Genomic DNA, 27,662 nt, shown 5'->3' on the forward strand with positions numbered 1-27,662 from the left:
GAGATTAATTGCCTACCGTGCCGGTTTTTGAGGCGGCTGCTGTGATGTCGTGATTGTCGGAGCGAGCTTGCCAATAATACCGTCAACCTTCCACGGCTGCCGACTTGCTTTTACCGCAATTTTTCACCTTGTCGAGGGGCGCGGAGACTGGGCGGCTGGCCGCTCTGCGCAGTAGGTTGGAATTTGGCGGCGCGCCGCGCCGCCGATGTCGCTAGACAAGATGAAGCGGTACCACAAGATGGAGAAGATCGGGGAGGGGACGTATGGTGTCGTGTACAAGGCGCAGAACAGCCACGGCGATATCTTTGCGCTGAAGAACATACGAGTCGAAGAGGAGGATGAAGGCATTCCCAGCACCGGTGAGTCATCGCCTCGTTGCCGCAGTCACGCCGTTGCAGCGATCCGCGAGATCAGCCTCCTCAAAGAGCTCCACCACCCCAACATCGTGTGGCTCCGCGACGTTATCCACAGCGACAAGTGCCTGACGTTGGTCTTCGAATACCTCGATCAGGACCTTAAGAAACTCCTAGACGTGTGCGATGGTAAGTTTTATCTGTCTTTTGTGCAAGCCGCTTCACGGTGCTATGCACGTTGTTAATCCGGCGTTTGACTTCCAGTTTTGCTGTCGCAGTGCGGTTGTGTCAATGCAATGTCTAGCTTTGGTGTTCGATGCGCCTTTCCGGCAATCGAAGCTGGCTGCTTTAACCACGCCGTAAAGTGCTTATCATTGAGAATATTTAACCGGAATAGCTGCTAATCATGTGTTCAGGCGGACTCGAGTCCTCTACAGCAAAGTCGTTTCTGTACCAGCTGCTGAAGGGAGTCGCTTACTGCCACGACCATCGCATTTTGCACCGTGACCTAAAACCCCAGAATTTATTAATCAACCGTGAAGGAGTGTTGAAACTGGCGGATTTCGGGCTCGCAAGGTAGGTAACAGATGATTTCGGATTTCATGGCTGGCAGGGCGTTCGCCATACCGGTGCGCAGCTACACGCACGAAGTTGTGACGTTATGGTATCGCGCCCCCGACGTGCTCATGGGCTCCAAGAAATACTCCACCGAGGTCGACATTTGGAGCGTCGGCTGCATCTTCGCAGGTCAGTTGGCCGAGCGCCTGCCCGACACGCTGCGCAGAGATGATCAACGGCGTGCCCCTGTTCCCGGGCGTATCCGAGCAGGACCAGCTGAAACGAATATTCAAGCTCCTGGGCTCCCCAGACATCATAACGTGGCCACAGGTGCTTGAACTTCCCGCGTACAATCCGGATTTCGGCTTTTTCGAGCGCCAACCGTGGAGCGCCATTGTGAGTTGCCGTCGCCGCCGTGGCCCATACTGTGCAGGTCCCCAAGCTGAGTGGCGCCGGTGTGGACCTGATCTCCAAGATGCTGCAGCTGGACCCCTTCCAGCGCATCTCGGCAAGAGAGGCCCTGTGCCACGAGTACTTCAACGATCTACCCGAAAATAGGGGTGCGCAACCATGACTCCTGGGACTGGGCGAAGTGTACGATATTAGTGAGCCGCGAACTTGCGGCGTGTGTTTGTGAACGGGAATGCCCGTCCGAATCTACTAAAGCTACTTAAATCGCTTATTCGGCACAAAGTTGTTGGTCACCGCTATTAATGTTTTGTGAATCCATCCGTCGAGCACCCACCTATGCCGCTGCGCTGCAGCTCCTCCGCGGTGAATACAGCCGGTTTCCGTGTGTCGAAGATGTCGAAACTGAGTTGGATTCGCAACCTTTGGCGAGCAAACATACGACTCGAGAATCCGCGCGTAGTTGACCCCGTCCTCGGCTGTCCAGCCCTGCAGCAGTGAGTTTCATAGAGGGATAAGCTCACATCGTTCTTGACGGTACACTGGTAGTGTCGGGACGCTTCGCCGGCGCAGCGCGTTGTGGCGTTGTGCGGGAAGCGGCGCATACAGCGAACCAGTTTGTGCCTGCAGACAGTCACCCCTAGGCTTGGCGGCGTGGCCGCCACGCTGCGGCACCTACCAAGTGGCCACACATGGGTGTTGCTTCACGTCGTTGCGCTGGCGGCGCTGCAGTTTGTACAGGATCTCGCTCGCCTGCCACCAGAGGATGCGAGGCGTGTTCTGCGAGCGGCGCAGGATCCTCTGCAGCAGAGACTGGGCCCTTTCGGGCGGCGCCATGGCTCACGGACAATCACGGTAGAGCTACTGTTCGACTATCATAATTTAGCATTTTATTGTGGCGCAGTTGTTCGCGCGTTGCGGCCCATGGCCGGCAGGTGTGTGCCCGGCCGCAGTTCTCACTGCCTCCGGTCGAATTCCGGCAGCCTACACCTGAGTGGACGGCAGCAGCTAAGCGAACGTACCTGCAGCGGCGCCCGTGGACGTCGTATGTGTAGGCACGACCTGAACGAATTGTGTATGCCTTCTCAGTAACGTCGCATGGAATGCAGGTGCTGTCGGCCACTTGAGCTTAGCCTATCTTCCGCAACACAACACGAAATAGGGCACTTAAACAACCTGAAACCCACCGTAGGAGTCGTATACAATGTGGATTTTCGCGTTCTTGCGAGCGATGTTGGACCTGCGTCAATGACATCGCCAGACCGGGGGACTCACATGACCTCGCTCGCGCAGAAAAACAGGAAAGACAGCGGAAGGATGATGAGCGGTGCGATTTTGCGCAGCAGGTAAAAAATGAACCTCAGCTTATACGGCGATGTAAAGGAGAAGAAGTGGATGAAGCGGACGCCCCCCGGAAACCCATCGCTGGTGAACGTGGTCTTGAATTTTTCAGCTCCACGCTGTGCCACGTCAAACTATAGCAATTCCAACTCACCCGTAGCTTGTCGGTTTCCATCTCATGCCACTGGCGGCGCAGCTGCTCGGCCTCCGCGCGGAACTGGTCCTCGAAGCTGCTGGATGTGTCGTGGTGAGGGTGGTACCGCGAACCCCGGCCGCCAGCCCCGGGGTACGACGCGGTCCTGCTGCCAGCGGCAGACGAGGCGCTCCCGAACGCTGCATGTCAGTGAAGAATCTGCGAGTTATTTTACCCACCGTGAGATGCGTCGTACGCCTGCCTCTTCTCCCGGTCGTACAGCGTGTTGTACGCCTCCTGGACCTCCTTGAACCGGGCAGCCGCGTTAGGGGTGGAGTTCACATCGGGGTGGTAAAGCTTGGCCTTTCGTATGTACGCGCTCCTGATCTCCTTCTGGGTCGCTGTCTTCGCGATGTCTGAGCAACTGTGCCTCTCGCCGGTGAAACCAACCTAGTATGGCGTAGTAATTCTTCATAGAGGCGCAGCCAGTCTTCGGCAACCGTCGCACTGCGCTGCCTGCAGAATATACTACGAAGCTGCTCTAAAGGCCCTCGCCTACTGAGCCCCGGGTCGGTCGGCCGGTGGCAAAATGTGCAATGATGGCATCCTCCGGGGTCAGATACAGCTGGTCAGCCACATCTCCAAGCAGATTTTGTGTGAAATACGCGTGATTCATGCGTCATTAAGCCACTTGCGAGGTGTTTTGGCTGCACGTACTGCACGCCGGTCGTCGTCGCGGGACGGGTAACGTGCAAGTCTGGAAGGCTCGGCAACGTGCCCGGGCGGACTACTATATATTCATTATGAATGTAGATTGTTTGTTGTAACATCGGCGTTATTTTTCGCCGATGAGCTGATGTGTGTCCGTTGGCGTGTGTCGAAGGTCGTCTACGAGCGGAAGCGATGGCAGCGTCTTCAAACCAGCCCGCGTACATCTGGAGCAAGTCCACGGCGTACAATGCGGTGAACCAGGTAGGTTGTCGCCGGAAGCGTTTACAAAATTTTAGGTCACAGTCGAGGCGCAACCGGTCATCACTACCGGCCAGAGTAGGTCAAGCGGTCGAACCGATTATTCCGCGCAGTCCACCGAGTACCGGCTTACAAAGATCTTCGCACGGTCATATACATATGGGGGGGTACGTGTCTACTGGCCGAGTCATGCAATTGTTTGCTGCAGATAGCCCGGCAGCGAACCCTGCCGACAAGTCCCATGCCAAGGCCGATTGGGAGCCGACCATATACCGCCAGTTACCGGACATCCGTATCGCAAGTGTGTCATGTGGGCCGTCGTATATGATGCTCTTGTCGAGCTGCCATCGGCTGTTCGCGTTGGGCCGGGGTGATTACGGGCAGCTCGGTCTTGGCGCCTCGCTACGGCGCGTTACCGTGCCCACGCCAATATCGGACATACCCACAGTTACAGAGGTTGTGTGTGGTGAGTACCATTGCGTGGCCATCGCGTCTGGAGGGAGCCTGTTTACCTGGGGGCGCAACGACGTGGCGGGCCATCAGGAGGGGTTCACCACCAGCAGCCCCAAGGAGCTTGTTTTCATGGGAAGCAAAACAAAGTGCCGGTCGGTGAGCGTGAACCAGACGCTTACAGTTTGTGCGTGCGACGCCGGCACGTCGCTGTACCACTGGGGGTTCTCCTTCTCTGGGGAGAAGATCCAGCGGCCGCAGCTGTTCTACACATTCGACCAAGCGCGCATACGCCAAGTGGCATTGGGAAAGAGCTTCGGCTTGGCGGTGTCAGATACAGGGACCGTGTACGGCTGGGGTGATCGCACATACGGCGAACTACTGGGCCTCGGCAAAAAGCATGAGTCGTCATATTTCATGCTTCCCACACTCCTGAAGCTCCGCCATGTCCACAGCGTCGTCAGCGTTGCAACTGGCGACCGTCATGCACTGCTGCTCGACGAGAGTGGAAAGGTGTGGTCGATGGGAGAAAATATGTATGGACAGTGCGGCGTTCCACCGTGTCACCATTCGTCACTGCTGCAGATCGACTTTTCGGACTCGTCGTTCCCAGTCAGCAAAATCGCATGCGGGCCCAGACACTCGGCGTGTATAAACTCGGGAAACCAGCTCTTTACTTGGGGCAACTCGGCGGGCCACAAGCTCATCTTCACATCATCCGTTGACATGTTGGTACAGCAACAACGCCAGCCGGGAGTGTCGGCGTATTCTGGCCTCAAGAACTGCTGCAGCCACCCGCAGTTGATCTACGCTCTGCTGCACGAGAAGGTGGCGTGCCTGGGACTTGCAGCGGGGTACACGGTCGTCGTTACAGGAGAGGGTATCGTCCCCAGTGAGGAACTGCCCCCGACGGTTGTCCTAGTTCCTGACGCAGAAGAAATGCCGAGCATTGAAGGCACGCCCCGTATTAGAGAAACTCCAACTAACGAAGAAGGTTCCGGTGAGGCGTACTTCCCGATACAGCTGTTCAAGTGATGGTCTTCAACGTGCGGCACCGTCATAAATATCGATATGCTTATTGGATATTTCGCCAACGACGCCGCTTAGAGCTGATCAACTGCAACATGTGGTGCTGGTGAAGTGTACGCTGCGTTAAACAACGGTCATTTGTGCTCAACGTGCACTTTACGCTTGGTAGCACGTAACAACAATCTTGTAATGTTTCTACTTTATCTGTATAGATGTAAGATGCTAGTTAAATCTATAGCGATGTAAATGTTGTATGCTGACTCACCGGAACGTAACAGCTGGGCGAAACTCTCACGGTCCAATCGTTCGTTAGCTGTCCCACGTTTGAGGGGTTCGATCACTCATCAAAAGATGCGAGATTAAAAGTTGCGAAATATGGACGGGATTTAAGACTACCACATCAAGTAGACACAGTCCATACGCCACGGCATGTACAGAGCGCAAGCTATAGGAAGTATTATTACAGTGGTACTAACTACGTATCCCCAAAGGTCCACACAACTTCAGCAGTGAGGTGTAAGCCAATCACACGCATGTCTAACTATTACGACCTAAGAATGTGATGTGCAGCAGAAGCGGTTCGACGTCATGAAGGTGTACGATTTAGTAGACAACGATAATGTGAGACATGTGGCCGACACGTTTCGGTCTTAACAATAGCAATTCGCCTTCATCCATCCAACTTCTGTTAAAACAGTGGCACGTTCGTGATAAAGGTAGTATATAATCAGTCTAGTTGCGAAGACATGGGTCGATGCCAAAATAGTGATTGGCCATTAACCAATAGGACCAATGTGATCCAGTAATAGATTGAGACATACTATAGATAACACTTAGTTGATGAACACATTGCACGCTGTCTAAAGGAATTTAAGGTATAATTGGGAATAGATGCATAAACAATGTAAAGGAAATTGGCATAACCATATCATGCCTGCACTCTGCATACCATGGCTTTTCAAATGTTCATTTTGATTCGACACCCTATATGTAGTTCAATTATGATGCCATATTGACACCGGATGTGACATAATTAGAGGCATTCTATGTGAACTGGGATAGGCTATGAGATTATTGGAGTTTAGGCTTGGAGTCACGGAATCCATCACGTAGTCTCGCGAAAAATTCTCCAAGGCTTACGTTATAAACTTGACCCATGATGTAAATGACCAATACAGGGAGGGCTATTATGGCAATGACGCCAATAATGCCACCAACATAATGCTTTGCGTCATCCCAAGTCATCTTCTACAAAACACAATTGCAAATCACCCCTGCACAGCAACGCAAAACGTACCTCCGACCTCGAACACCCTCAGCCAACTGACAAGGTACAGTGCCCATATCGACACATCTGGCATGCCATCCGCATTGTGCTGGGGTTAGGGTTATTCCCGATCTCACAACCTTTGCATGGTGTGAACCCACAGAATTTCTGAGTGCATATATGAGGCATATGGACATCATAACTCAGATAACAAGGGGTGAAGCCGTCCAAAATACAAGATTGTTTTTTCAATATCACCGACAAGTGCTTGCGTGCCACACTCTAACTGCTCCACCGCATGTCTTGGCGATCTGCCATTGACTATGACGATGTTAGTTGCCACATGTAATCGCATCCTGAAATGGCGCTTCTCTGTGGCGTGCCCTACCACCAAAGGCGGGGAGTCTTAGAATTATGCGTTACCCTACCGTTTACCTAAGCAGTAACACGTCATCCATTCAGATGAAAAATAGGTTACTATATCACCTAATATTGCACTCGTCACCTACTGCCGTGTATAGCCAAGCACCTGATTGGCACGGTGCGGAGCTACTACTTAATCGCTCCATGATACCTACAACTCAGGCGCCGTATTGCAATGTAAATGCTCAGATGATTAACTCATATGTTGCTCGTATGTTATGTATTTGATGCTGTTCTATATTCGTAGTGCCGTTGTAGGATCTGCCTTGTAATAAATTTGGAACCTAAAAGAAATCGTAGCAGCCGGGCGACTTTCTCATCCTCATATACGAGCGCTAAAACAGTCATGGGTGCAATGCCTTATACGAGGCAAAGTTATATGAAATCGGTAAATGGCAAATGATACTGCGTTGCGATATTGAAATTGTATCTGAGCTGCTTAAGGATGCAAGTTATCCTTGTAAGGGAACGCTCAAAGGCGATCAATGTCAATATCGCAGTAAACCCTTTCACCAGTGATATAATTCGTGGATGAAACAGAAATCAGGGGTGGCTCGTCAAATACACCTCATAGTTTATAAACCAACATCAGTACTCCTTCAGTAAACACAACCCAACCAAAAGAGGATGGTTAGGAGCACAAATATTTGGACTGGTAACGCACCAGCTGCGAATCACGTCATTACAGCCACTACCATAATCACGAGAGACAATTCATGTCTTGTACTGTTTCTAACCTTGTGCCAGCGCAACGCACACGAGTCGACATTACATTTATTACTGTCGTCACTTTCAGCATGATTAGTCACCAGAGGTCTTAAAGCAACTGTTTAAATTGTAAGACAGATATAAACTACACAGTTAAGAACAAACAGCGTTCGTCTAGTATTCAGCAGCTTTTATGGCGATTTGAAGCATTACACAATTCGTTCTGCGGCAATGGCAAGCATCAACATGAGTTTCGTGAAATCATTTGAGGTTTTAATCAGGTACCTTGCATAAATCATTTTCACTTGGTTGCAGTTGCGATCATTAACCGATGTCCGGTGTCTATCCAGAACCGCTGCCATTACACCGTGAGTGTAAACCGAGCGTATCATTAAACGTATGTGATAATACAAGTAGATTACAATGCGATGTTATTGATAGGACTGCCAACGCAATGAATTAGTTATGAAAGGTTTTTGCTTCCAAGTCCGGAGTAAGTCGTAGTGTACCCGGTCCACTCGTAGACCGCTTTGGGTATGATGTAAGCCGATGACTTTGTCTTATAGAGGTAGACAGCAAAGCCGAATAATATTGCGAATAAAATAACGCCGAATAAACAACAAAGCATTGGCGTCCTGCTCTTATTACAACCTTCACATGGGCAAACCCAATTATTACAACCTTTATACCCAAAAGGTGAGCGTTTAATTTGTTTGGAGCGACATATCAAGCACCATGAGGAGTTCTTGCATTCGTCACAACACCAGGGGCAGCATTGACAAAATAGCCTATTACCTGTATCTAAACACGTACAAGGACAACATTTACATTGTTGTTCTTTTTTGCAACTATTCCCCACGCAACACTGATTCTTTGTAGTCTTACAGTTTCCTTGTGTACATCCACACGTCTCTCCAGACATTTTCCCTCGATGCATGTATCAACCAAGCTTCTCAACAAAGGAAAACAAAATCAGATACCTGTGCCACCTATTATGGAATATCCTTGTTACAGCATCACATATCTAGACAGCAGTGCGTTTTGATATAGTATTTGCAGCGTGTCATTGTCCAAAACCTTGAGTGCTCCCCAATAGCCTGTGTTGAATACGCATGGCACAGTGGGTAAGTGTGGAACACCACAGACTTCATTGCATCTATTGTTTATGAAAGTTAGTTATATCGCACAATATTTAATATGGTAATATGTTCTGTTGTAATCCGTAACCCTAGTCTCCATTACTCTACTTCAACTGAGTCACGCGAGGTGAGGAATGTAGACACTGCGTAATGTAGATGCTGAATAATACGATCATGCTGCTATACGCTATTAATAGAGCATGAATTCACAGAGTGATCAGTGAGACTAATTAGTAGTCCGTTGGAACATGCGTTGATGACCATCTCATAAGTCTGGGATTAAACTTCACGCTGAAGGCTGACACTTTTCGTGTCTTTCCAAATATTAGTCTTCCAACAACAATATGGTCTGCAACCAATATCACAAGATGTGTATTTTACGCACCTAGTCTCTTTCTTGGTGTTATTTTGTGTATTGATGACCTATCCTGGGGGTTATTTCGCTCATGATGGCCAACTGGTTTCCTCTGTTGGCACCATAGAAAATCACATAATCGATTGAACTATACGACGCTTACGTGCATTATCAGAGCAAGCATTTTCGGGTTCAAAAATATTTTTAAGATTCTTCTCTTAGGCCGCGTCATCAATCAACTCGCTCACCTTTATGATACAATTGATCAGTTGCCATATATCATCACTGATAGTACGCACAGTGTTATGCTCTTGTCACATAGCATCGGCCTTGTCAGTGGTTGTCAGTTTTCCCACCTCGATCTATAATGACAAGCAACCGTTGATGGAATAAGATTATGATAGTTTATGAAAAGTGTTGGCTGTCAAGTGATATGTCATTGTGATCTGGCTTGACAGTTTTACGGATAGAATCGTACTATTGTCTTATCTAACATTGGGTTGGGGAACAGTACTAGCTCCTTGTTAACAGTGCACCAGTTAAACCCCAGAGAGCTCTTGGACAATTCGGATTCTACTTATATTTAAGTTTCAGTGATCACCACACAGCAGACGTATACAAATATGTTCCTGTAGTCACATGGATTGTTCGCCAATTCTGCCACCGTGTTAGAAACACATCGACTATGGTGGGTGGTTTGCCTGGGGGAAAGCTATTTTTAGTATTAATTACTGCCAATTAGAACTCCCGAATATTATTATCACTTGGGTATATGTAATTCGTGTGTGAAACTGTTGAAAAATGATTTGTCGCATTAAATGCCCCCCCCAAACAGCCGGACTGAAAAGACACCTTAGAGGTGTGACCCACTCAGCGATGAGACATTCCATAATATGAGGCGCATTATCATAGGGCTTAAGATACAATATGATTGTGATGTTGTCTCAAGTGAGAAATCGCATTACTCCTCTTCATCTGATCAGATTAACTAAACCCTGCTTCAAGCACTGTTGCCGCTGCTGTTGTGTGGAAACACGAATTGAGACGTTATAAATGACTCTAGCACTTCTCCAGACAGCAGATACCAATACATTACGAATGCCACCAAATGGCAAATAGCAGCGATTTTACAATAGCGTAGTAACAATGTTCCGCATAAGACTGCAGCCACTGGTCAAACAATTTAAATGTTAAATAGTGGAGCATAATGCTTTAAAAATCACTGCACTATGTCAACATTCTGTCAGGCATTTGGTCTTCATTGCTGTGCTAGTCTGTGCTGATCGTAGCAGATAGCTGATTGGTAACAAGGCATAAGCAGCTGCATAACAAATGCGTCTATATTTTAATCGACCTTGCAAAGGCCGATATGAGCATTAATTTGAAACTGTGGTGTATCTTACGACACTGATGACATTGATGGCGAAAGAACGCAACCTCCGCTTTCCGTAACTGTTGACGTCAAGGTGATGTTATACATTGTATCTTCGAGGAGAGGTTTGGGATCTCTCGGCTGAATGACAGCAGGTATATATGATTATCGCCCGAACCCATATGCTCATAACAGATGTAGCTAAGATGGTGAGTAGACAGTTCACCATAATTACTCATCACATCATGTTGCCCCGCGCCACTTACAGGAGTTGGCGAGGTACACCAACTTACGTTTCACATTTCAGTTCTAAAAAGGAATATAATTAAAGCGATTATATAGTGAAACGAATAAGATTCTGCGTACGAAGCATAAGGGAAATTGCAGTGGTCCCCCTTACCAATAGTGCTATGCATGTTATACACAGGTTCGTGAAAGCACCTCAGATTCTACACAATTTTACACATGAAACACAAATTGATGCACATTGCCATGAATTGCTGATGCGGTGACTGAGGAATTGCACAGCCAACTGTTACCGCCTTCTGGGCACGTTGTTGAGCGCTTTACAGGGATGGCAGAAATGGCGGCGGAGTTAGCGGATGGGAAAACAGCAGAGAATACATGCTTTGGATGTAACAACCGATGGAGCGTAAGCGCAGAATACTTCTGCTGTATACCCGGTTGTCCGGGGTGTAAAAAAATAAAGTGCTCCACAAAAAACAGATGTCATTGCAACGTTTGCGACTGCGGGTGCCAGAATGATGATGCGGTCAGAGAAGGTAAAAAGCGTTGTTACGAGAGCACATCTAACGGTTGCGCCAAATGCAAGGAGATATGCAACACCGAAAAAGCGGGAAAAAGATGTATATGCTTCCTTTGCAACTGTGGATGCAATGGCGTGAATTGTGGCTGCTGTACTTGGTGTGATTTTAACGACTGTTCTGGAGTATGCAACCGAGAGGACAAACACAGCGTAAAGTGTAAGGAAAACAAACAGAGCGGAAGCAAAGACTATGAATCGGGCAAGTATTACTGTGACGAGCACTTAGGTGGCGATTGCCTCGGCAAAAATTGCAACACAATCTACTACACCACCGGCACCTGCCGCGCGAAGTGCCAGTACTGCGGCACATTATGCGGCCAACATGTGTTTTTCCTACAGTGCACCATAGGTGGCCCCGTCATTGGAATCATACTAGTCAACATCGTCGTCTGGTTGATGTGGCGTGACAAGGCGCTGAAGGCAGTAGATAAGATGCGCCGCTCATTCGCCAACCGCCCCGGACTATTCAAAACACGCTGGATGGTACGGGGATCCATGAAACATTGAAACGTAAACAAACGCTACTCCGATTCACGTACAAGGATAATGTAGCTTCACGTAGTCAACGCTTTCAATAGAGCAGAAACTGCCGTATTAATGTAGTACATTTCATATGCTCATATTGATGTCCATCAAATATTGCTTGTCAGACAATTGCAAACCACAGTGCATATCGATATGGCATCGCATCTCACTCAGTAAATCAAAGTGCATCAACTACGACAAGGTATCCACTACACTCAAGCCAATAATCAAATCATCAACCACACCCAACACTCCACTCCAGACCAACCAAACAACACAAACCCCATGCACATCACCACATACAACCGACCCACCACAGGAAACACAAAGAACTCAAAATTAGGCGGAAGCCAAGTCGCCGTGTCCGACCTAACGCTGCGCGTAGTCACGCAGCATCAGGCTCTTGCCGAGCAAGTGAACTGCTCTCGCCGACATCATCTCGCTCCACGAGAACATGTAGCGGCGTCTCAGTGCCAGCAGCTGCGCCAGCACGAAACCGTGCGTGCCGAATAGCTCCTTCTCACGTGATTCCAGAACTATCGTTTCACGCTGGCAGATCTGGGCCACGTAGTCCGGCAAATCCACGCCGGGCTCGTGCAATTCTCGCAGGCGGAAATGAAGCGGTCCGGCGAACCATGCGTGTGACGTTCGCCCCGCCTTGCCGTAATCCCCTACGCTCTCCAGTGCAACATCGCTGTTTTCTACGTGCATGAGCGCCTCACGCTTGACCGTGAAAGGAGACGATTCATTATTACACGGGCCCTTCCTGTAGCCGCTGTGCAGCGACAAAGAAGACCCGATGTAGAAGAAGTGCTCCATCGGAAGGTGTTGATGTTGTTCAGCCATGAGTGCGTCGATGTCGTCGAAGATGGGTCTCGAGTCACCGTCTGATGATTCGAACCATGCGTGCCCCATCGCCTCGGCCGCAATGTAGCGCTCGGCCGGGTCATACGACAGGAGGTTCGCCAGAAGGCTCCAGAAACCACTTGAGAACTTTGGATACTCCCACCAGCAATACTCCCGCTTCAGCTTCCGCACGCGCATGACGGTCTCCTGATCACACTTGGCGGCGATGTCGGTAGCCAGTGCCATGTTGAGGTTCTCGTCCGTGAGAGCAGCCTGGTTGCTGTTCTGCTGCGCCTTATCGTTCGCAGCCACCTTAAGGGAGGCCTTTGGGCCACCCTTCTCGCGTGCGGCCTCCAACTGCATTTTAAGTTTAACAACGGCATTGTTCCTGCAGAATATGCCACGCCCAAGAGTCCCATTCAGCCTCTGATTCACGTAGTCCGCAGGCAGTGTGTCGCCCTTGCTTTTCGAGGAATCGTTCGGGCTACGACTATCGTCACTGCAAGGATTCGGCCCGCCGAACTTAGCCAGTTCAGCCAGCACTATCCCTGCGGACCACATATCAGCGTGCATGTCCACGGTGTAGTATTCCGCAGTGTCGGTTTCACGCACTCCAGGGACACGGATGGCGCTCCGCGGAGGTAGGCGTTTCATTTCTTCGCTCACGTTACCCTGGACCCACACGCGAGGCATCGGGAGCTGGTCCTTGTTCATATACGACATGCGTAACCTCCTTCGCTTATACGCCGTCAAAAGGCGGTCGTTGTGATTGCTGCGCGGCTTCCCGTGTCGGTCGTATGAGAGCGCCTCCGGAGCGTTACTGCGCACAGTGCCCCGTACAAACGACGTCAGCTGATTACATACGTGCGTGCGCCACTCCTTGGATAAGCTGTCATGCAGGGTGCGGAATAGACCTGCTCCCTCCAGGTGTTGCGTGGGGTGAAGCATGATGGAACATCCAAAGTCCGCGAGACACAGGCGCCATCGCATCGGGTTGAGCTGGTCCTCATCGCGACACAACACCAGGATATTCTGAAGCTTGATGTCGGAATGCCGGTGGATGTTGCCCTGGAAGCACATCTGAATGAACGCCAGCCCCGACAAAACCTGGTAGAAGAGGAACTTCACCTCGGTTTCGTTGAGCCCGATTATCTTCCTTTCCTGCTTGCCAGTGGACTGGCTGGCAATGTAGACTTGGCTTGTGCAAGTATTCGTGCGGTGCTTCACCAGACGCTTGAGCATATCCAGCAAGTCGCCCTGGGCTTTAGGCATCAACAATTGGTATGACCTGTTGCCGTCCGTGTTGTGATGGCGACAAGCCAGGGGCTTCAGGACGTTCGCGTTGAAATGCAACATCATCTCCTTCTCCCGGATATACTGGAAACGAGCTTGTGGGAAGACATCGTTGATCGACTTCACTGCACAGTCGATAGCACGGACGTTTGCGCATCTGCTGCAGTGCCCGCTGACCACGCTGCACATTTGGTCGATAATGTCGCCTTCGCCGTTGTTCCCGGTAGCATTCCCCGACTTTGGATCGGTGGGTGCACTTCGTGAGTCCGTTGCGGTTTGGCCATTAAAAGTTTCATCTTCACTCTCGGACGTTGTCCGATTGCTATCCCTGTATGCTGCAGCGTTGTACTCCTTCAGTGCCATGGCTATGTTTTCATTGCTGCAGCTGGAATTCGGGCGCCCACCGTTCATCGCCAGAGAGGGCGTCAGCCTGAGGAATGCAAATGTCACCGTAGAAAAGGACCCGTGGCCAAGCGTGCACGTGCGGCTGAGGATCACGTTGATAAAGGAACCCCAGGTCTCCGACGACCAGTCTTTGTTATTCAGCAGTGCGTTATCGAACACGCGGTCGGTTCCGTGCTTAGACCGCAGTGCCTTCACACCGCCATTAGACTCGGCCGATCGACGACTTTCCACCAACCTACCACGTTTAGAAATACCCTCGTTGGAAACTGAACAATCTCGCGGGAGCGAACCTGAGCCTTCGTGTCGGGAGTGCGAAAGCGACCGGTCCAACGACGTGTTGCTGTGTTCGGCACGCATGTCGGACAGCAACATTTGCGGCGAAGAGTCCGAATCCTCCTCATAGTCGGGATGATTCTTGTACTCGTCAATCATGATGTTGCAGTTGTCATGCGATATATGCCTTCTAACACGTTGGCGATGCGATAGTTGTCCAGAGCCCTCCGAAATGCTGGAGGTGGTAGAATCCCTCGAGAGCGACTTGCTCGTCATCGCTCCATCCGAAGACAGCTGTTCTCTGTGTTCCGTTTTTTCACGTTTCCGCTTCTTTAAAAAATTCAATTGCGGCTCTATGGGGGACATCACTGCGTGCGTCTGGTCTCCAGCCGTCGTGATTTCAGCCGGAGGCTCCATGAGATCATCACTTTCATCGTCGTAGTCGTCGTCATACTCATCTCTTTTTGGCGAGTCCTTGAATAACGTGCCCTTATTTCTGTTGTACTCCGAGTCGGTCATTGTGCAGCTGGTCGCCCCGTGGTAATAGTTGTCACTGCCGGAGAACGGTATCGCGTGTTTTTTGTACTCCTTTATTTTGTTGAACCTCATGGTCGAGTTAAACCAGTCGATGTCGCTTGTGTCAACCGGAATCGATGCGTTTATCGGCGTTTTGGGCGACGGCACGTCGAACAGGTTGCCGTCGATACGGTCCAGAGCGTACCCCAGCGAGTCGTTAAGGTTTATACTGCGACTTCCGCTCGCGTTTACCATTTCGAATTCGTGATCAACTTCGTCGTGGTCGTCCTCATCGCAGTCATCCCGATCTCGCACGAAGGTCACGATGACCTGCCGCGCCTCAGCATCCTGCAGCACCTTTGACATTATCCTTCTCTCGATCGTGGAGACGTCCACATTCACCGCCCTTTTGCCAATGATGCCACGCATGGTAAGCCTTTGAATCTCGCTGTCCGCCATCCTATTCGCCGAGTTGGTGAACTCCGCATCCGGAGGCGCCTGCGGGGTCATAGTTGGACGGAGTTCGGGTGTGGCGTCCATTTTCTTGGGCGTATGCAGAACTGCGATGCCCGAAGCCTGCAGCCTCTCGCAGGTAGGACCATCCTGCGAGTGCACCGACGTGGTATGATTCTCATTGGTGTACGCAGGGCTGTTGATGATCCTCAGCAGATCAGCGTGGGGTGACGGCAGCGGTTCACTCTCGGGGCACGCCTTGAACGGGCTGTCAACGGTGTAGCTTAACACCACCTCGTACGACTCATGGCTCGGAATGCCATCTCTCGTTGGGAGTGCCTTTGGAATCGTCCCCTCCGGCACTTGCGACAGTGGTACGAGGCAGCTTGATCTGCAGTGTGCCATCTTGAACAATTCGAATTACTGCGTTTGCCGAGGTTTTGGAGCTATTATACATCCGATGACGCCCTGGCCTATGGACCGTTGCAGCCGTGCAGCAATGACCACCGTCGTTCCACGTGAGTTGAAAACGATGCGTGCAACCTAGCTGCTCGAACGGCCTAAAAGACCACGCCTCAGCGCACTTGCCACCCCGATGTAAACAGTTACGACCTATTCATGTCCAGGAGAATGGCGCTTGCGATTCAGGAAGAGCAGCCATATGCTGTGAATCAACATCGCTCAACGTTGCTGCGCTTGACGCATTCCACCGTCACATTTGCCAATCAGAGCAATATCGGTTAAATACACACGGTCTTTCTTCATTCCTTGATACTCAATTGCCCCGTGGCGCCGCCATTACCGCTGTCACTGAGGAGAGTCGCCTACCATTACCACCGCTAGCCGCAAATATGGTTCTAAACTGAATTCGTGACCTTTGGTATACCGAAGATCGCGGCTATAAGCGGTTAGGGCGTGATAAATCCGCCTGGAATATTCCGACTACCGAGCGGACGCGCGGCTTGTCCGGAGAGCGCAGCGGGCCTCATAACATCGCTGAGTTCTGGTTGCCGCTCCGAGGGATGCAAAACAGATCTGCTCGTTGTATATCCAATTTGCATCGTTATAATTCAAAGAGGTAATATAGACAATTTGGATTCCAGCATCTTCGGCGCTATTTCTCAACGCAATGTGTGTGTTGTGAATAACGCGATGCGCCTTTTGGCTCCAATGCTGCTTGCCATCTAGTCATACAAAGCTTACCACAGTTTGCATTACAAAACCGTATATGTGTATGATTCTTCGCAGGTTTGCTCCGTGTGCTTCCCGCAAATTGCCCATCCTGCATAACCACGTCGTCTTGTATCACCGGGGCGCAACATGATTTTATATGATATTCTGATAACGTAGCTACTGATTGGTGATGTACAATGCATAGTGGCCATTTAGAAGCTATACCGGCTGAGGAGGAGGCAAATCTGCGTTGACCATAAGGGACGTATGTACTTAGGTTCCCGAGAGCCATTCGCCGCAACATGTAAACATGTATGTTTACAGGGGATAAACGGATCTGCTGATCTGCTTTTCAACGTTTGATGGCGTATGAGGCTGCCTACGCAACGAGCTGCGGCTGTGGACCTCGTACGCGTTTCTGCCACAATAATCTAATGGGAAACATTAACGTGAGAATACCGATGACGCTGACACCCATAGCCATATCTACCGCCTCATATACTTGAATAATCACTATCACGATGATACTCCATCCGTATGATCTACCGAATCTGAGCGGCATTCAGGCCGCTTGTTGACGTTGCATTTTGCGACGTTAAACCCAGATAGGAGCACCAACCACAATGAGCTACTAACCAATGTCTACTTCACCCCTGCTGATCTAATGCGACATCGAAAATACAATTTCGCCGAAGCCACGTGATATATGTAGGCGATCTGCCGGACAACATTGACATGCAGATATATATACCAAACTGTTCTGGTAGCAACCAAAAGTACCACTACTGTTGATTAGTTTTACTGAATCCCAATCAAAGTAGGACGTTCGCTGTTGGTGCATCAACCTGTTGCCAGTATCTGACTACGGTATGCTAGGCAAACCAAAACCAGGGCTCAAGCCAACTCAGAAACATCGCACGCACGTACCACGCGAGAGCTGTCGTGCCAGGTGAAGTGCATGCACATTTTTTAAGACAACATCGTAGACAACGGTGCGCGAACACGTACACCAAGCAAATGACCACGCTTTTGTATGACGCAGCTGCTATTACGGTGATTCGAGTCACTGAGTTAGTAAGGCGTTACGTATAGCGTTGGCTCAGGTTTGAGCTACCTCCTGATTTGCTAGTGGCACACATCAGCAGGCCCCTGGCGTGGCGCTTGCATGTTCAGTCCTCACGTCGCCTAAGTGCGAGTATTCACTGCGTACGCAGCTTATAAACTCCACTATGTTGATCGTCTGCCGCATTTGCGTGCACGGTTTTGTTACAGCGGCAATTTGCTGAGGCGTTACCTAGGTACCGCACCGGGTGACCATTGTACGTGATATTAGCTTCATTTCCAATGTCGACATATAGCGAACCTAAATCATACTGTGTCACATGCAGTTCGTGTAGAATTGAATATACTGCCCGTGGAAGTGTGTTTGTTCGTTGAACTTGCTGCTGTCAGGTGGCTGGAGTGGCTAGCAAGGGCGAAAATACATCCGCCGCGCAACAAGAATCTAACCAGCGGGGGTGTAATTTTGCATCGCAGTTATTTGAAACTATTGTTACGAGTTTGCGTTTAATGTGTAGTTGCCCGCTTTCAGTAGATCCAGCGGCTTAGTCAACGCCTTCGCGCCCAGCGACATCGGCGGTTGCCCAGGATTCGTCCTCATCGCACTGAAAAGGGCACACATCGTTGTTTCGGAGGGCGTGCGGTTTACTGTTTGGGTCTGTGGATATCGTAGTGGATCTCACCGCAGCGTCTCCGTACTAGGTGCGGTGAGAGCGAGGCCGGAGTGCCAGGTCACAATTCACCCTTCCGACCCGCACAATGAACCGGCAAGATCTGAGACTCCAGAAGGAGTTGCAGGATATTCAAAGCAATCCTGAGGGCTCCGTCGACGCCCACACCGTGGACGGCGACATCTACACCTGGAAGGGGTACATCAAAGGCCCGATACAGACTCCTTACGAGGGAGGGCACTTCATGCTGGCCATCAAAATCCCGCAGGACTACCCCTACAGCCCTCCGAAGGTTAGTTACACCACATGCAAAAGGCTTAACCTTCGCTGCAGATACACTTCGAGACCAAAATATGGCACCCCAACATCAGCAGTGAAACTGGCGCTATTTGCCTCGACATACTGAAGAACGAGTGGAGCCCCGCGCTTACGATAAGGACAGCGCTTCTTTCCATCCAGGCGCTGATGTCGGCTCCAGAGCCAGACGACCCTCAGGACGCCGAGGTCGCATCAATGTACCGGCGTAACTACGAGGAGTTTGCACGCACGGCAAAGTAAGAGCTCGTTTTTGTTACAACCATATCACGCGCAGGCTGTGGACGGTAAATTTCGCGAACAACCGCGGCGATACCCGCGAAGGCAAGGTGGACAGGCTGCTGGAGATGGGGATCGACCGTGAGACCGCAATCAAGGCGCTGGCAGACAACAGATGGGACGTCACGGTGGCCATCAACCGTATCATTGACGGCAGTTGAAGCAACCAACGCGCCGCGGCGCCACCAAGTGGGAAAGATCTGCGTAACACACAAATGACAGAAACCTTCCAGCACTTTTCGCACTAATACTCACAATGCTGTGTCTGTTTTGCCACAAATCAGCCTTTACTGCCCTTACGAAACGTGGTCTGGCCGACGTCTAACTCCCCATACCCCCGCGTCACCTTCGCCACTGTAGCGCTGCAGAGCGCCAAGCAATTCACTAGACATGACTTGTGGCGATGGACGACTATCTTAAAGTAGGAACCATACAGCCGAACCTGGATATCCTCCAGCGGCCGGGCTCCGTCGGAGCGCAGAGGTCACAGTACCTTGCTCCCAACTTCAGCGACAAGCAGCTCTATCTCAGCGGCTATGGGCGCCACTGGGGGGAGAAAATAACGTACTCCGTTGGACTAGCATACGGTTCGGGTAGGTGTCCGCTAATTCGGGTCGTCGCCCGTGGATTCCTCACGTACACAACCTTCTTCAGGCATGCTCCTGGGCGGCTCGTTCGGACTAATCAAGGGTATAGCTAAGGGCGGAGCGACCAAGAAACTGTTTATCAACTCGCTGCTAAACCTGTGTGGAACCTATGGACCGGGGCTGGGCAACCGCACGGCGTGTGTCACGTTGCTCTATTGCGTGATCAACAGCTCCATCAAGCTCACGCGTACTTCCGAAGAATACGACCAGTACGTCGCTCCTGTGGCAGGTTTTGCCGCTGGCGCGTTGTACAAGTGCAAGGGAAGGTGGCCAGCGTTCGCCAGGTACTCCCTGGGGTCAGCAGCGGCGTTCACGGCGATCGACTATGCGCTGAGGAATTCATACATCTGAGCCCTGACTCAAACGATATCGCACTATTTTGTATCACTCTGTGAACTTTTAGCAACTTTTGAATCTGCTGCAAACTATTTTTACGATGATAATTGAGTCGTTAAGTTTTCGCTGTGGCACGAGACTCGAGTTAGTTCACACTTCTTTGGCATAACGACATTGCGTCGCCTCAATTGTGGCTCAAAGTGTGCCAATTAGTTATGTAAATGTCGGGATAATGTAGGGTGCTAATTTATGGGCAATTCAATGTATGCGGGATGAGTCACCTGTCTGGTCTGCCGGGTACAAACGGTCATCGTGTCGCTGCCGCTGCCTTTCTCGCGTGCATAGCTCGGAACTTCTCGTTGCTTATCAGTCGAACGTACTGCAAATCAGTGTCGTAACACGTAACCAAAACGTACGTAGATGTAGTTCTTGGTCGAAATTTGCTTGCGCTTATAGGTTGCCTGCAACAGCTCCATCATCTCGTTGGCCGCCGCCTCCGAGGCAACAGCGCGGCACAGCCTTTCATCTCGCTGGCTGTCGAATTCCAAGTTGTAATTGGGCTCGCTCGCATCCGACGACACACTCTTATCCGCTTCCCCTGTGGGCGTCTGCATCTTCGTGAGGGCGGCTATGACCTGAGTGAAGTAGTCATCGATGTCCTCGAGGGTGTGTAATTGCTTGTCACAGTCAGCACGCGCCCGGTTTAACTTCTCGCGTTCGGCGTATTGTTCCTTAATGTACTTGGCGATGTTGACACACGTTGGCACCCAGTCCAGCATGATGAGCCGGTGGATGTCGTACTTCCCGACGTCATACTGGTACTCCTTGATGAGCTGAGCACGCATATCCCGTACATTAGCTGTTATCCTTGACCGTATGGACTCCAATTCCGCATCCAGAGACCCTTCGTCACTGGCGCCGCGAGGTGTCATGCTACCTTCACTGCTCGTCGCTGAGTGTCTAAGAGGCGTTGCAATACCGGAACCCTGTGATGCCGCAGCAGGCAAGGTGGCACTACGCCGCAGTTCTACGGCATAAATGGGCGGCGCCCTGTCGAACTCATCCTGCACGTAGCGAAGCGCCTCAACCTGCGCAGAGTGTTTTCACGGCAGATGGCAACATACCAGAGTCGCTCTTGGATTCCACTCTCTCAGGTACCTTATAACCACGTCTCCATTCTTGAGCACGCACGGATGCTTTTGTACAATTTTGATCTGTTCCGTTGGCTGGACTGTGATGTACGGCGGCGACAGAGGGTACTCGGGATTCAGAGCGATTCGGATAGGGCAGTTGTAGACCACATTCTGGAAACGGAACGGTATAGTCCCTCGTAGGTTAATAAGAACGCCGGCACTTCCGTAGTCTAGTTTGGTAATTAAATCGCGCACATGTAGACTTACGCAGGGATGGCGTTAGGCCGCTGTACTTGCCGAGGGTGTTCCTCAGGTCGGCCTCGACTATCAACGCGTTCTTGAAGTTGCGCTTCAAGACATCGCCCAGTTGCAATTTCTGCACGCCAGTGGCGTACATGTCTGTAGATCGGCGGGAAGCCATCCTATAACATGGCACGCAAACTTAATATTTACACAGCTGCCGGAGCAGCAATAAAGGATTAAAAAAAAATGTAATATACCTAGACAGTGTTACAATCAACGGAAGCACATAGTCACGCGGTGAAAATGTAACGGCGTTATTTGCAGGTGTTTCACTGCCGCGGACATTTACGAGTGGAGCTGTCCTCAACAGTCAAACGCACGCAACCTCCGAAGTTACTTTCACTCGTGCACATTCAATGTTCTTCGTTTATAGAACAACATAACTGTCAACTGATGCTTGTTACGAAGAATCTAAGTCGCAAACAAGTTTATTTAGCAGTGCGCCAGTCGTATCCGCAGCGCCCGGCCACGTAACTGCACCAAGCGTACCAGATCAAAACTGCTAGTGATTCATATGTAGTTTCGGCATTCAAACATTTCAACGAAACACGGCATATATTTGGGGCGTCTCGGTGTATAGAGGGCTGAGGCCCTACCGACGTCACCTATACGTTGCGACATGTGGACTATTGATTCAGCTGCCGAGATATTTTAGCAGCAGGAGCCAATGTGTGATTATTTGCAAGCATGTGCTGCCATACCATTGCCAGTTTACACTCCATTAGCAATATTGTAACACATACTTGTGCACCGTCCAGACACTAACCTTGCAGAAGATTCCACAATCAAAGACGCTTTAATAACGGAGTATTTTAATCTAGCGGCGTTGGATCCACACATGACCATCGCACATTTCATTTTTAGCCCGTTGGAATCACCCGCACCCGCGACGTTGCAACTGGACGACGACACACGTAGCAAATTTCACTGACTTAGAATGCTCAGCTAAACTGGCGCGATGAACAATCTCATTTATAATGAGTGATTTATTTCTGGGATTCTCTACCTAAGCTGTGCGAGATGCCCATTCGACCATGGATGCGCTTATTCGAAGGCATAGGTCGCCGAGGCGTCCGTTTAAACTGCTGCAGGACACGCAGCGCCAATGCTGCGCTACGCAACACTGCTGCGGTTGCAGCTATTAGCATTTGCAGTGCCTACGCAGCATATCGTGTCTATGCATCGCGCTTCTTCAGCAGCAGCCCCTTTCCAGGTACGCCGATCATCGCGGAATTCTACAGTCCACGCAGCTACCGCGCACTGTAGTGGTTCATCTCAGGCTGAAGAGCATGGAAGTCACACGACCTGTGCACCCACAGGTTGCATCCCCCAAGACCAGCAGCAACAGGAGGCTGCGGAGTCCAACGCCAGGGAGTCGTTGAAGAATCTGGAGTTGACAGCTGCAGCAGAGGCAAGGGTGAGTTCACAACAGACAGTGTGATCACAGGTGACAACAGATACGGCACGAAATATCGCACTACCCGGTAGTACTATTCATGAAGGGCAATGCTTCGAAGCCTGCCTGCAAATTCAGCAGACACGCTCTCGACATATTGAAGGTACTGCTAACAACCAGATAGCATATCATAAACTGTGACAGGCGTCGAGGGTACCGACCATACGCACGGTAAACGTGCTCGAAGACCCGGAGCTCCGGGCAGGCATAAAGCGCTTCTCCGACTACCCGTACATACCGCAGCTCTACGTGCGAGGCGTTTTTATTGGCGGGCTGGAGAAGCTGATTGCGATGCACGAGGACGGGTCCCTAAAGAAGTGTATAGAAGGTTAGACATTCCGCAGGTTGGCGGATTAAGGTTGACCTTCGACAATGATGTCGCACAAAGCCTCTCGTGCATAAGACAAGTATTTCAACGGGAAAACACACATCAGTTATACTGGAATTTATAATTATTACAACACTCGACTGTGGAAGTCATAATGATGCCATGTTTTAAAGGCGAATTCAACGACGGCGCGGAAGGTGGACTCCGCTGGCTGTAGTAAGTATCAACTACCCTGAGATGTGTGCTTCAGCGCAGCACATAGCCATCACCGCAATGCCCAGACACACTGATATGGTACAACTGAGGGTAAATGTGTCATTCAATGAAGCCCGGAATATTGCGGGATGTGGAGGATGGGGTACGCATTGCGATGTCGTAACGAACGACATCACGGCACACACTGAACTCCCCAAGTGTAATAAGAAGCTAAAAAGGTAAGACACGCTACATCACATCAATGTGTAAACGTGCTGTGGCGATATTCGTAATTCCATGAGGTGTCGTGAGACCCGGAGTGATCGATGTGTACACACCTCCAAATTTTAAAATTCTATTCTGTCTACAATATTCCGTGACTAATACTTGTACCTGGTTTCTGAGTGTGCTTGGAAGCCATGTGTGTGGTTGTGTGTGGGCTCATTATGATCTAAGATGATGTTACACTTGCCTTCTGTGTGCTAGTTAACGGATGCTACTGCTGTGTATAACGTTTTTTCCTTGACTTCTTTTAGTGCTTTCGTGCATTGGCATGGTAGTATGTATGTGATGTGACTGTGCAATCGACGTTATTATCCCACGTGGATGCTACAGTACCTGTATTCTTACATGCGCCTAAAATAACGTTGACATTATTAATCTAGTCCGCAGGCAAGGATGGGGGTGAGACTGAGTTTACTACACCTCTGGTGCCTCATTTCGGTGCACCAAATCTACCGAGTTGACGGCTATGGCAGTGGCACGCTGTCGCTGCTGGGAGGAGAGATAAATCCGACTTACGACTTCTTCGGCGAGCTTGCGGTAGGGCTCTTTTTGCAAACCGATATACTTTGCAGGCGAATAACTCGCACAAGAAACATAACCACATTGCGGAAAGAGGGAACGGACATCATCACGGGCCGCACCATGGCAGTGAAGGCCATGGACATGAGCACCACCATGAACGGGAGGGGCACGAACATGGGACACATCACAAGATGATTCACGAGCACGGTAAAGACGGCCACAATGCGCATAATCAAGCCCATTCAAAGCATCACCACAACCATGCTGGCGGCGCCGACGAACACTCCGGCCACCACGAAGCGGGCCACCATGGGCATTCGAAGCATCACGCGAGCTTTTGCGAAACGCACAACTGCCCGGGCGGTCGCAAGGGAGTCAGGTTAGATGAAACAGGTGGACTGCCGTTGTTCCCTTCCTTTCTGGCATCAGACATACCCGGCTTTTTGGAGAGCCGCAACTTCCTCTACGAGCCGTCCCATGCAGGTTGGCAACACCGCCAAATAGACTAACATATTTGCAGCAATAGCCACAATTCCAGTTCACCCGCATCAATTTCTGGAGCGGGAGAGTGAGGCACACGATGTTGCTAAACACGAAAGCGCAAAGGATGGATCTGGACATCACGGCAGTGCCAAGCATGAAAATGTAGAGCACGGCGGAGACCCACAGCACAAATCTAAGTCGGAGGAAGCCGGCAATGGCCATAACAAATCCCATTCGTCATCCAAAGATGAGGATGAGGAATTTGAGGACGAGGGCGACGATGAGTATTTGAAAGATGACTACGACGACGAGGACGACGAAGGCGAGGAAGAGGGATATGATGATGAATATATGGAGGACGACCTAAATGAAGACAAAGAATCCGGTCACGACAATGTTCCCGTATGCAAGCTTGCACCTGTCGGAAATCATCCCAAGGATGGAAATGTCGTTCAAGGTGCCGAAGGACAGCAGTCGGGGACCCAGGGCGCCACCGACGCGCAACAGTCCATAAATGCTACCCACACAGAGCATGCCGACGCTGCCACTGCAGGGGAACACATTGCGGGAGGGAACATTCGTGTGGACAAGCATACAGGCCTTGCCTGCAGGATTCGCCCGGAGGGGCACAGCGATGGAGCGGAGCAGCACACGGAAACTGCGCCATTGAATTCCCATCACGAGGACATGGATATCCGCAGCCACAACTCTGAGAATGCATCTGCGGCGACGGAATTGAATGCGCCGAAAGCTGCCGGGGATACCGCTGACGACGCCCATCACCAGGAGGGGTCAGCCGTTAACACTAATGAAAGCAGTGAACATACGGAAAAGAGCGAGAATACCGGTTCAGAGCACTCTGCTGACCAATCTACGGCTGCTTCAGTTAACGACAGTTCCGCCGATACGTCACACGAGAAGGAATCCGGCGCTGCAGATGAAGTCGACGCAGAGGATTCCAAGGGCGACCATAACACCGTCGACGAGGAGCATCACGAGGACGCTGAGAGCACGGATTCCGATCACAAAACCGCATCAGAGGAAAACGACAAGCAGGAGGAACATGATGATGAAGAAGCTAATCATGACGGTAAGGTTAATGATGAGGCGCAGGAACACGACGGCAAGCACGCGAGCGAAGAAGATGATGAGGAGTTCGACGATGAGGACGACGTAAAAAACGCGTCCGCAAAGGAAGAGGACGCAAATGCATCAAAAGAGGAAAACAAATCGCACCCAGAGGGCACCAGCGCGTCGGCCGAACATGCAAACTCTGATTCCTCCAAATCCAAGATGGATGCCGATGAGGAATCTGCAGACGCAAAAAGTGAGGACGATGACAAAGAGGAAGCTGAGGACGCGGATGACGAAGAGGATGAGAAGCACAATGAAAAGGAGGAGAAACACGAGTCTGAATCCCATGAAGCAGAGGAAAAGTCGGATGGTGCTGAGCACCACGAGAGTGGCAAAGATTCTGCGAATGAAGCCGACGCGGCAAAGACTGACAGTAAGCCAGCAGAGAAGGAAGCCAAAGCTGATAACCCAACCATAAATGCCGACACCGCAAATGCTGGCGCCAACAAGCCCGAGGCAAATAAGGCAACTGCGCAGCCCGAATCTACCGTAATACAATCTGCAGCATCCGCTATACCGCAAGATGTTGTAAACAAGGTTGAACCTATCGCATCGCCCACCGTAGACGGGAAAGCAGTCGCCGTTGCTACCGCCAAGCCGCTGGTAGATGAAAGCGCTATTCCGTACTGCTCCGGTATCGATTCAGACGAAGGTGCTGCGTCCGCATATAGCGAAGAAGGTGATGTGCAGTCCAGCAAGCCCGGTTCCACAAAGGAGGATGGGGAAGATGACAACGAAGAACGTGACGAGGAGGAGCACGAAGCCTCAGAGCACCAAGAGGAAGCAGAGGAGGGCGAAAACGGAAACCAGAGCAAAAATGACGAGGAGGAAGCAGATGAAAAAGAAGAGGAGGGGGAGGAGGTAGATGACGAATAATCGCATTATAAATAACAACGTGTCGCTTAATGTATAGCAACTGTGTTCATGCCATGCGCAACATGGTATTCCGTGTCTGTATTTCCAGCTGTCAATTTAATAGAAGTGGCTTTTTACGGCATAGCACATCTCCACACAATGTATAAATCTATATAATGCCTTGCATTGCTGAAATAACAGCGCGTTTTAGATACACTTCGTTGGAGCATACATACCGACTTCGAAGGCAGACTGTAATGCCAACTGTTGTATATGCGTGTCTATATTGTTAAACGTTTTCTAATTGCTTCCGGGAAGCTCGTAGATAAATGCGAATCTAAATTGGGGTGCTGTTCACGTGTTCATTAGAATACAAAATTCACGCAAAATCAAAGCGTCCCTGCGGTAACTCCATAAGCCACTGCATACATATATAGATATTGATAAAGACGTATGTTTATACCCTGATGATCTTGAATATTGCAGAAATTATTGCATCTGTGGCGTTTTCATGCGTGACGGAATGGTTCATACGTATTGAAATCAAAATAGTCGACTTCATAGTTGTCCATTGGCAATCTCCCCTCTGTACACAGTTAATGTAGTTAACTGTACTGTAACGGTTATCACTCAAGTAATGGCATAAATCCAATCGGGTTGCAAAATAAGTCGGCAGGGCATGTGATATAGTGTATATGATTTAATTATCAGATTACTACATGAGATAGGCAATTCAACAACGCGTAATGTTTTTATAACCAATAATTCCGGATCATCCCATGGACACAAGTGGATTTTGGCAAGAATATGATGGTAGCAGATATTTAGACAAATAGATTATTGGGG

At 50.3% G+C, this 27,662-nt stretch overlaps 11 protein-coding genes across 11 annotated transcripts; 7 read left to right on the plus strand and 4 right to left on the minus strand.

Annotated features, from left to right (window-relative positions):
• Positions 1–220: 220 nt before the first annotated feature.
• On the plus strand, positions 221–1,485 carry BBBOND_0108350 (cell division control protein 2 , putative; the record flags this gene model as incomplete). The annotated part of the gene is made up of 6 exons (XM_012911269.1): positions 221–359; positions 399–542; positions 770–929; positions 967–1,100; positions 1,138–1,307; positions 1,345–1,485. The coding sequence occupies 6 exons, from the start codon at positions 221–223 to the stop codon at positions 1,483–1,485; spliced, it is 888 nt and encodes a 295-aa protein (XP_012766723.1).
• A 92-nt stretch (positions 1,486–1,577) lies between these two features.
• Positions 1,578–2,156, minus strand: BBBOND_0108360 (hypothetical protein, conserved; the record flags this gene model as incomplete). The annotated part of the gene is made up of 5 exons (XM_012911270.1): positions 1,578–1,618; positions 1,657–1,724; positions 1,765–1,808; positions 1,844–1,964; positions 1,999–2,156. The coding sequence occupies 5 exons, from the start codon at positions 2,154–2,156 to the stop codon at positions 1,578–1,580; spliced, it is 432 nt and encodes a 143-aa protein (XP_012766724.1).
• A 119-nt stretch (positions 2,157–2,275) lies between these two features.
• BBBOND_0108370 (DnaJ domain containing protein, putative) lies at positions 2,276–3,268 on the minus strand (the record flags this gene model as incomplete). The annotated part of the gene is made up of 7 exons (XM_012911271.1): positions 2,276–2,303; positions 2,342–2,381; positions 2,507–2,559; positions 2,595–2,779; positions 2,815–2,993; positions 3,033–3,209; positions 3,244–3,268. 7 exons carry the CDS (start codon positions 3,266–3,268, stop codon positions 2,276–2,278), a joined length of 687 nt encoding a protein of 228 aa, XP_012766725.1.
• Positions 3,269–3,696: 428 nt separating this feature from the next.
• On the plus strand, positions 3,697–5,247 carry BBBOND_0108380 (REGULATOR OF CHROMOSOME CONDENSATION, putative; the record flags this gene model as incomplete). The annotated part of the gene is made up of 4 exons (XM_012911272.1): positions 3,697–3,765; positions 3,801–3,840; positions 3,876–3,929; positions 3,971–5,247. 4 exons carry the CDS (start codon positions 3,697–3,699, stop codon positions 5,245–5,247), a joined length of 1,440 nt encoding a protein of 479 aa, XP_012766726.1.
• A 5,841-nt stretch (positions 5,248–11,088) lies between these two features.
• BBBOND_0108390 (hypothetical protein) lies at positions 11,089–11,838 on the plus strand (the record flags this gene model as incomplete). The annotated part of the gene is made up of 1 exon (XM_012911273.1): positions 11,089–11,838. The coding sequence occupies one exon, from the start codon at positions 11,089–11,091 to the stop codon at positions 11,836–11,838; it is 750 nt and encodes a 249-aa protein (XP_012766727.1).
• A 387-nt stretch (positions 11,839–12,225) lies between these two features.
• Positions 12,226–16,047, minus strand: BBBOND_0108400 (protein kinase domain containing protein, putative; the record flags this gene model as incomplete). Its single annotated transcript, XM_012911274.1, has 1 exon — positions 12,226–16,047. The coding sequence occupies one exon, from the start codon at positions 16,045–16,047 to the stop codon at positions 12,226–12,228; it is 3,822 nt and encodes a 1,273-aa protein (XP_012766728.1).
• A 2,586-nt stretch (positions 16,048–18,633) lies between these two features.
• BBBOND_0108410 (ubiquitin-conjugating enzyme, putative) lies at positions 18,634–19,300 on the plus strand (the record flags this gene model as incomplete). The annotated part of the gene is made up of 3 exons (XM_012911275.1): positions 18,634–18,837; positions 18,879–19,099; positions 19,138–19,300. The coding sequence occupies 3 exons, from the start codon at positions 18,634–18,636 to the stop codon at positions 19,298–19,300; spliced, it is 588 nt and encodes a 195-aa protein (XP_012766729.1).
• Positions 19,301–19,542: 242 nt separating this feature from the next.
• On the plus strand, positions 19,543–20,137 carry BBBOND_0108420 (mitochondrial import inner membrane protein, putative; the record flags this gene model as incomplete). Its single annotated transcript, XM_012911276.1, has 2 exons — positions 19,543–19,732; positions 19,794–20,137. The coding sequence occupies 2 exons, from the start codon at positions 19,543–19,545 to the stop codon at positions 20,135–20,137; spliced, it is 534 nt and encodes a 177-aa protein (XP_012766730.1).
• Positions 20,138–20,429: 292 nt separating this feature from the next.
• On the minus strand, positions 20,430–21,676 carry BBBOND_0108430 (hypothetical protein, conserved; the record flags this gene model as incomplete). Its single annotated transcript, XM_012911277.1, has 4 exons — positions 20,430–20,501; positions 20,539–21,210; positions 21,247–21,485; positions 21,523–21,676. The coding sequence occupies 4 exons, from the start codon at positions 21,674–21,676 to the stop codon at positions 20,430–20,432; spliced, it is 1,137 nt and encodes a 378-aa protein (XP_012766731.1).
• Positions 21,677–22,663: 987 nt separating this feature from the next.
• Positions 22,664–23,347, plus strand: BBBOND_0108440 (GLUTAREDOXIN, putative; the record flags this gene model as incomplete). The annotated part of the gene is made up of 3 exons (XM_012911278.1): positions 22,664–22,993; positions 23,016–23,117; positions 23,159–23,347. The coding sequence occupies 3 exons, from the start codon at positions 22,664–22,666 to the stop codon at positions 23,345–23,347; spliced, it is 621 nt and encodes a 206-aa protein (XP_012766732.1).
• An 868-nt stretch (positions 23,348–24,215) lies between these two features.
• BBBOND_0108450 (hypothetical protein, conserved) lies at positions 24,216–26,837 on the plus strand (the record flags this gene model as incomplete). The annotated part of the gene is made up of 3 exons (XM_012911279.1): positions 24,216–24,359; positions 24,395–24,827; positions 24,865–26,837. 3 exons carry the CDS (start codon positions 24,216–24,218, stop codon positions 26,835–26,837), a joined length of 2,550 nt encoding a protein of 849 aa, XP_012766733.1.
• Positions 26,838–27,662: the final 825 nt, after the last annotated feature.

Source organism: Babesia bigemina (genome assembly GCF_000981445.1).
Source record: "Babesia bigemina genome assembly Bbig001, chromosome : I".
NCBI classification, from domain to species: domain Eukaryota; phylum Apicomplexa; class Aconoidasida; order Piroplasmida; family Babesiidae; genus Babesia; species Babesia bigemina.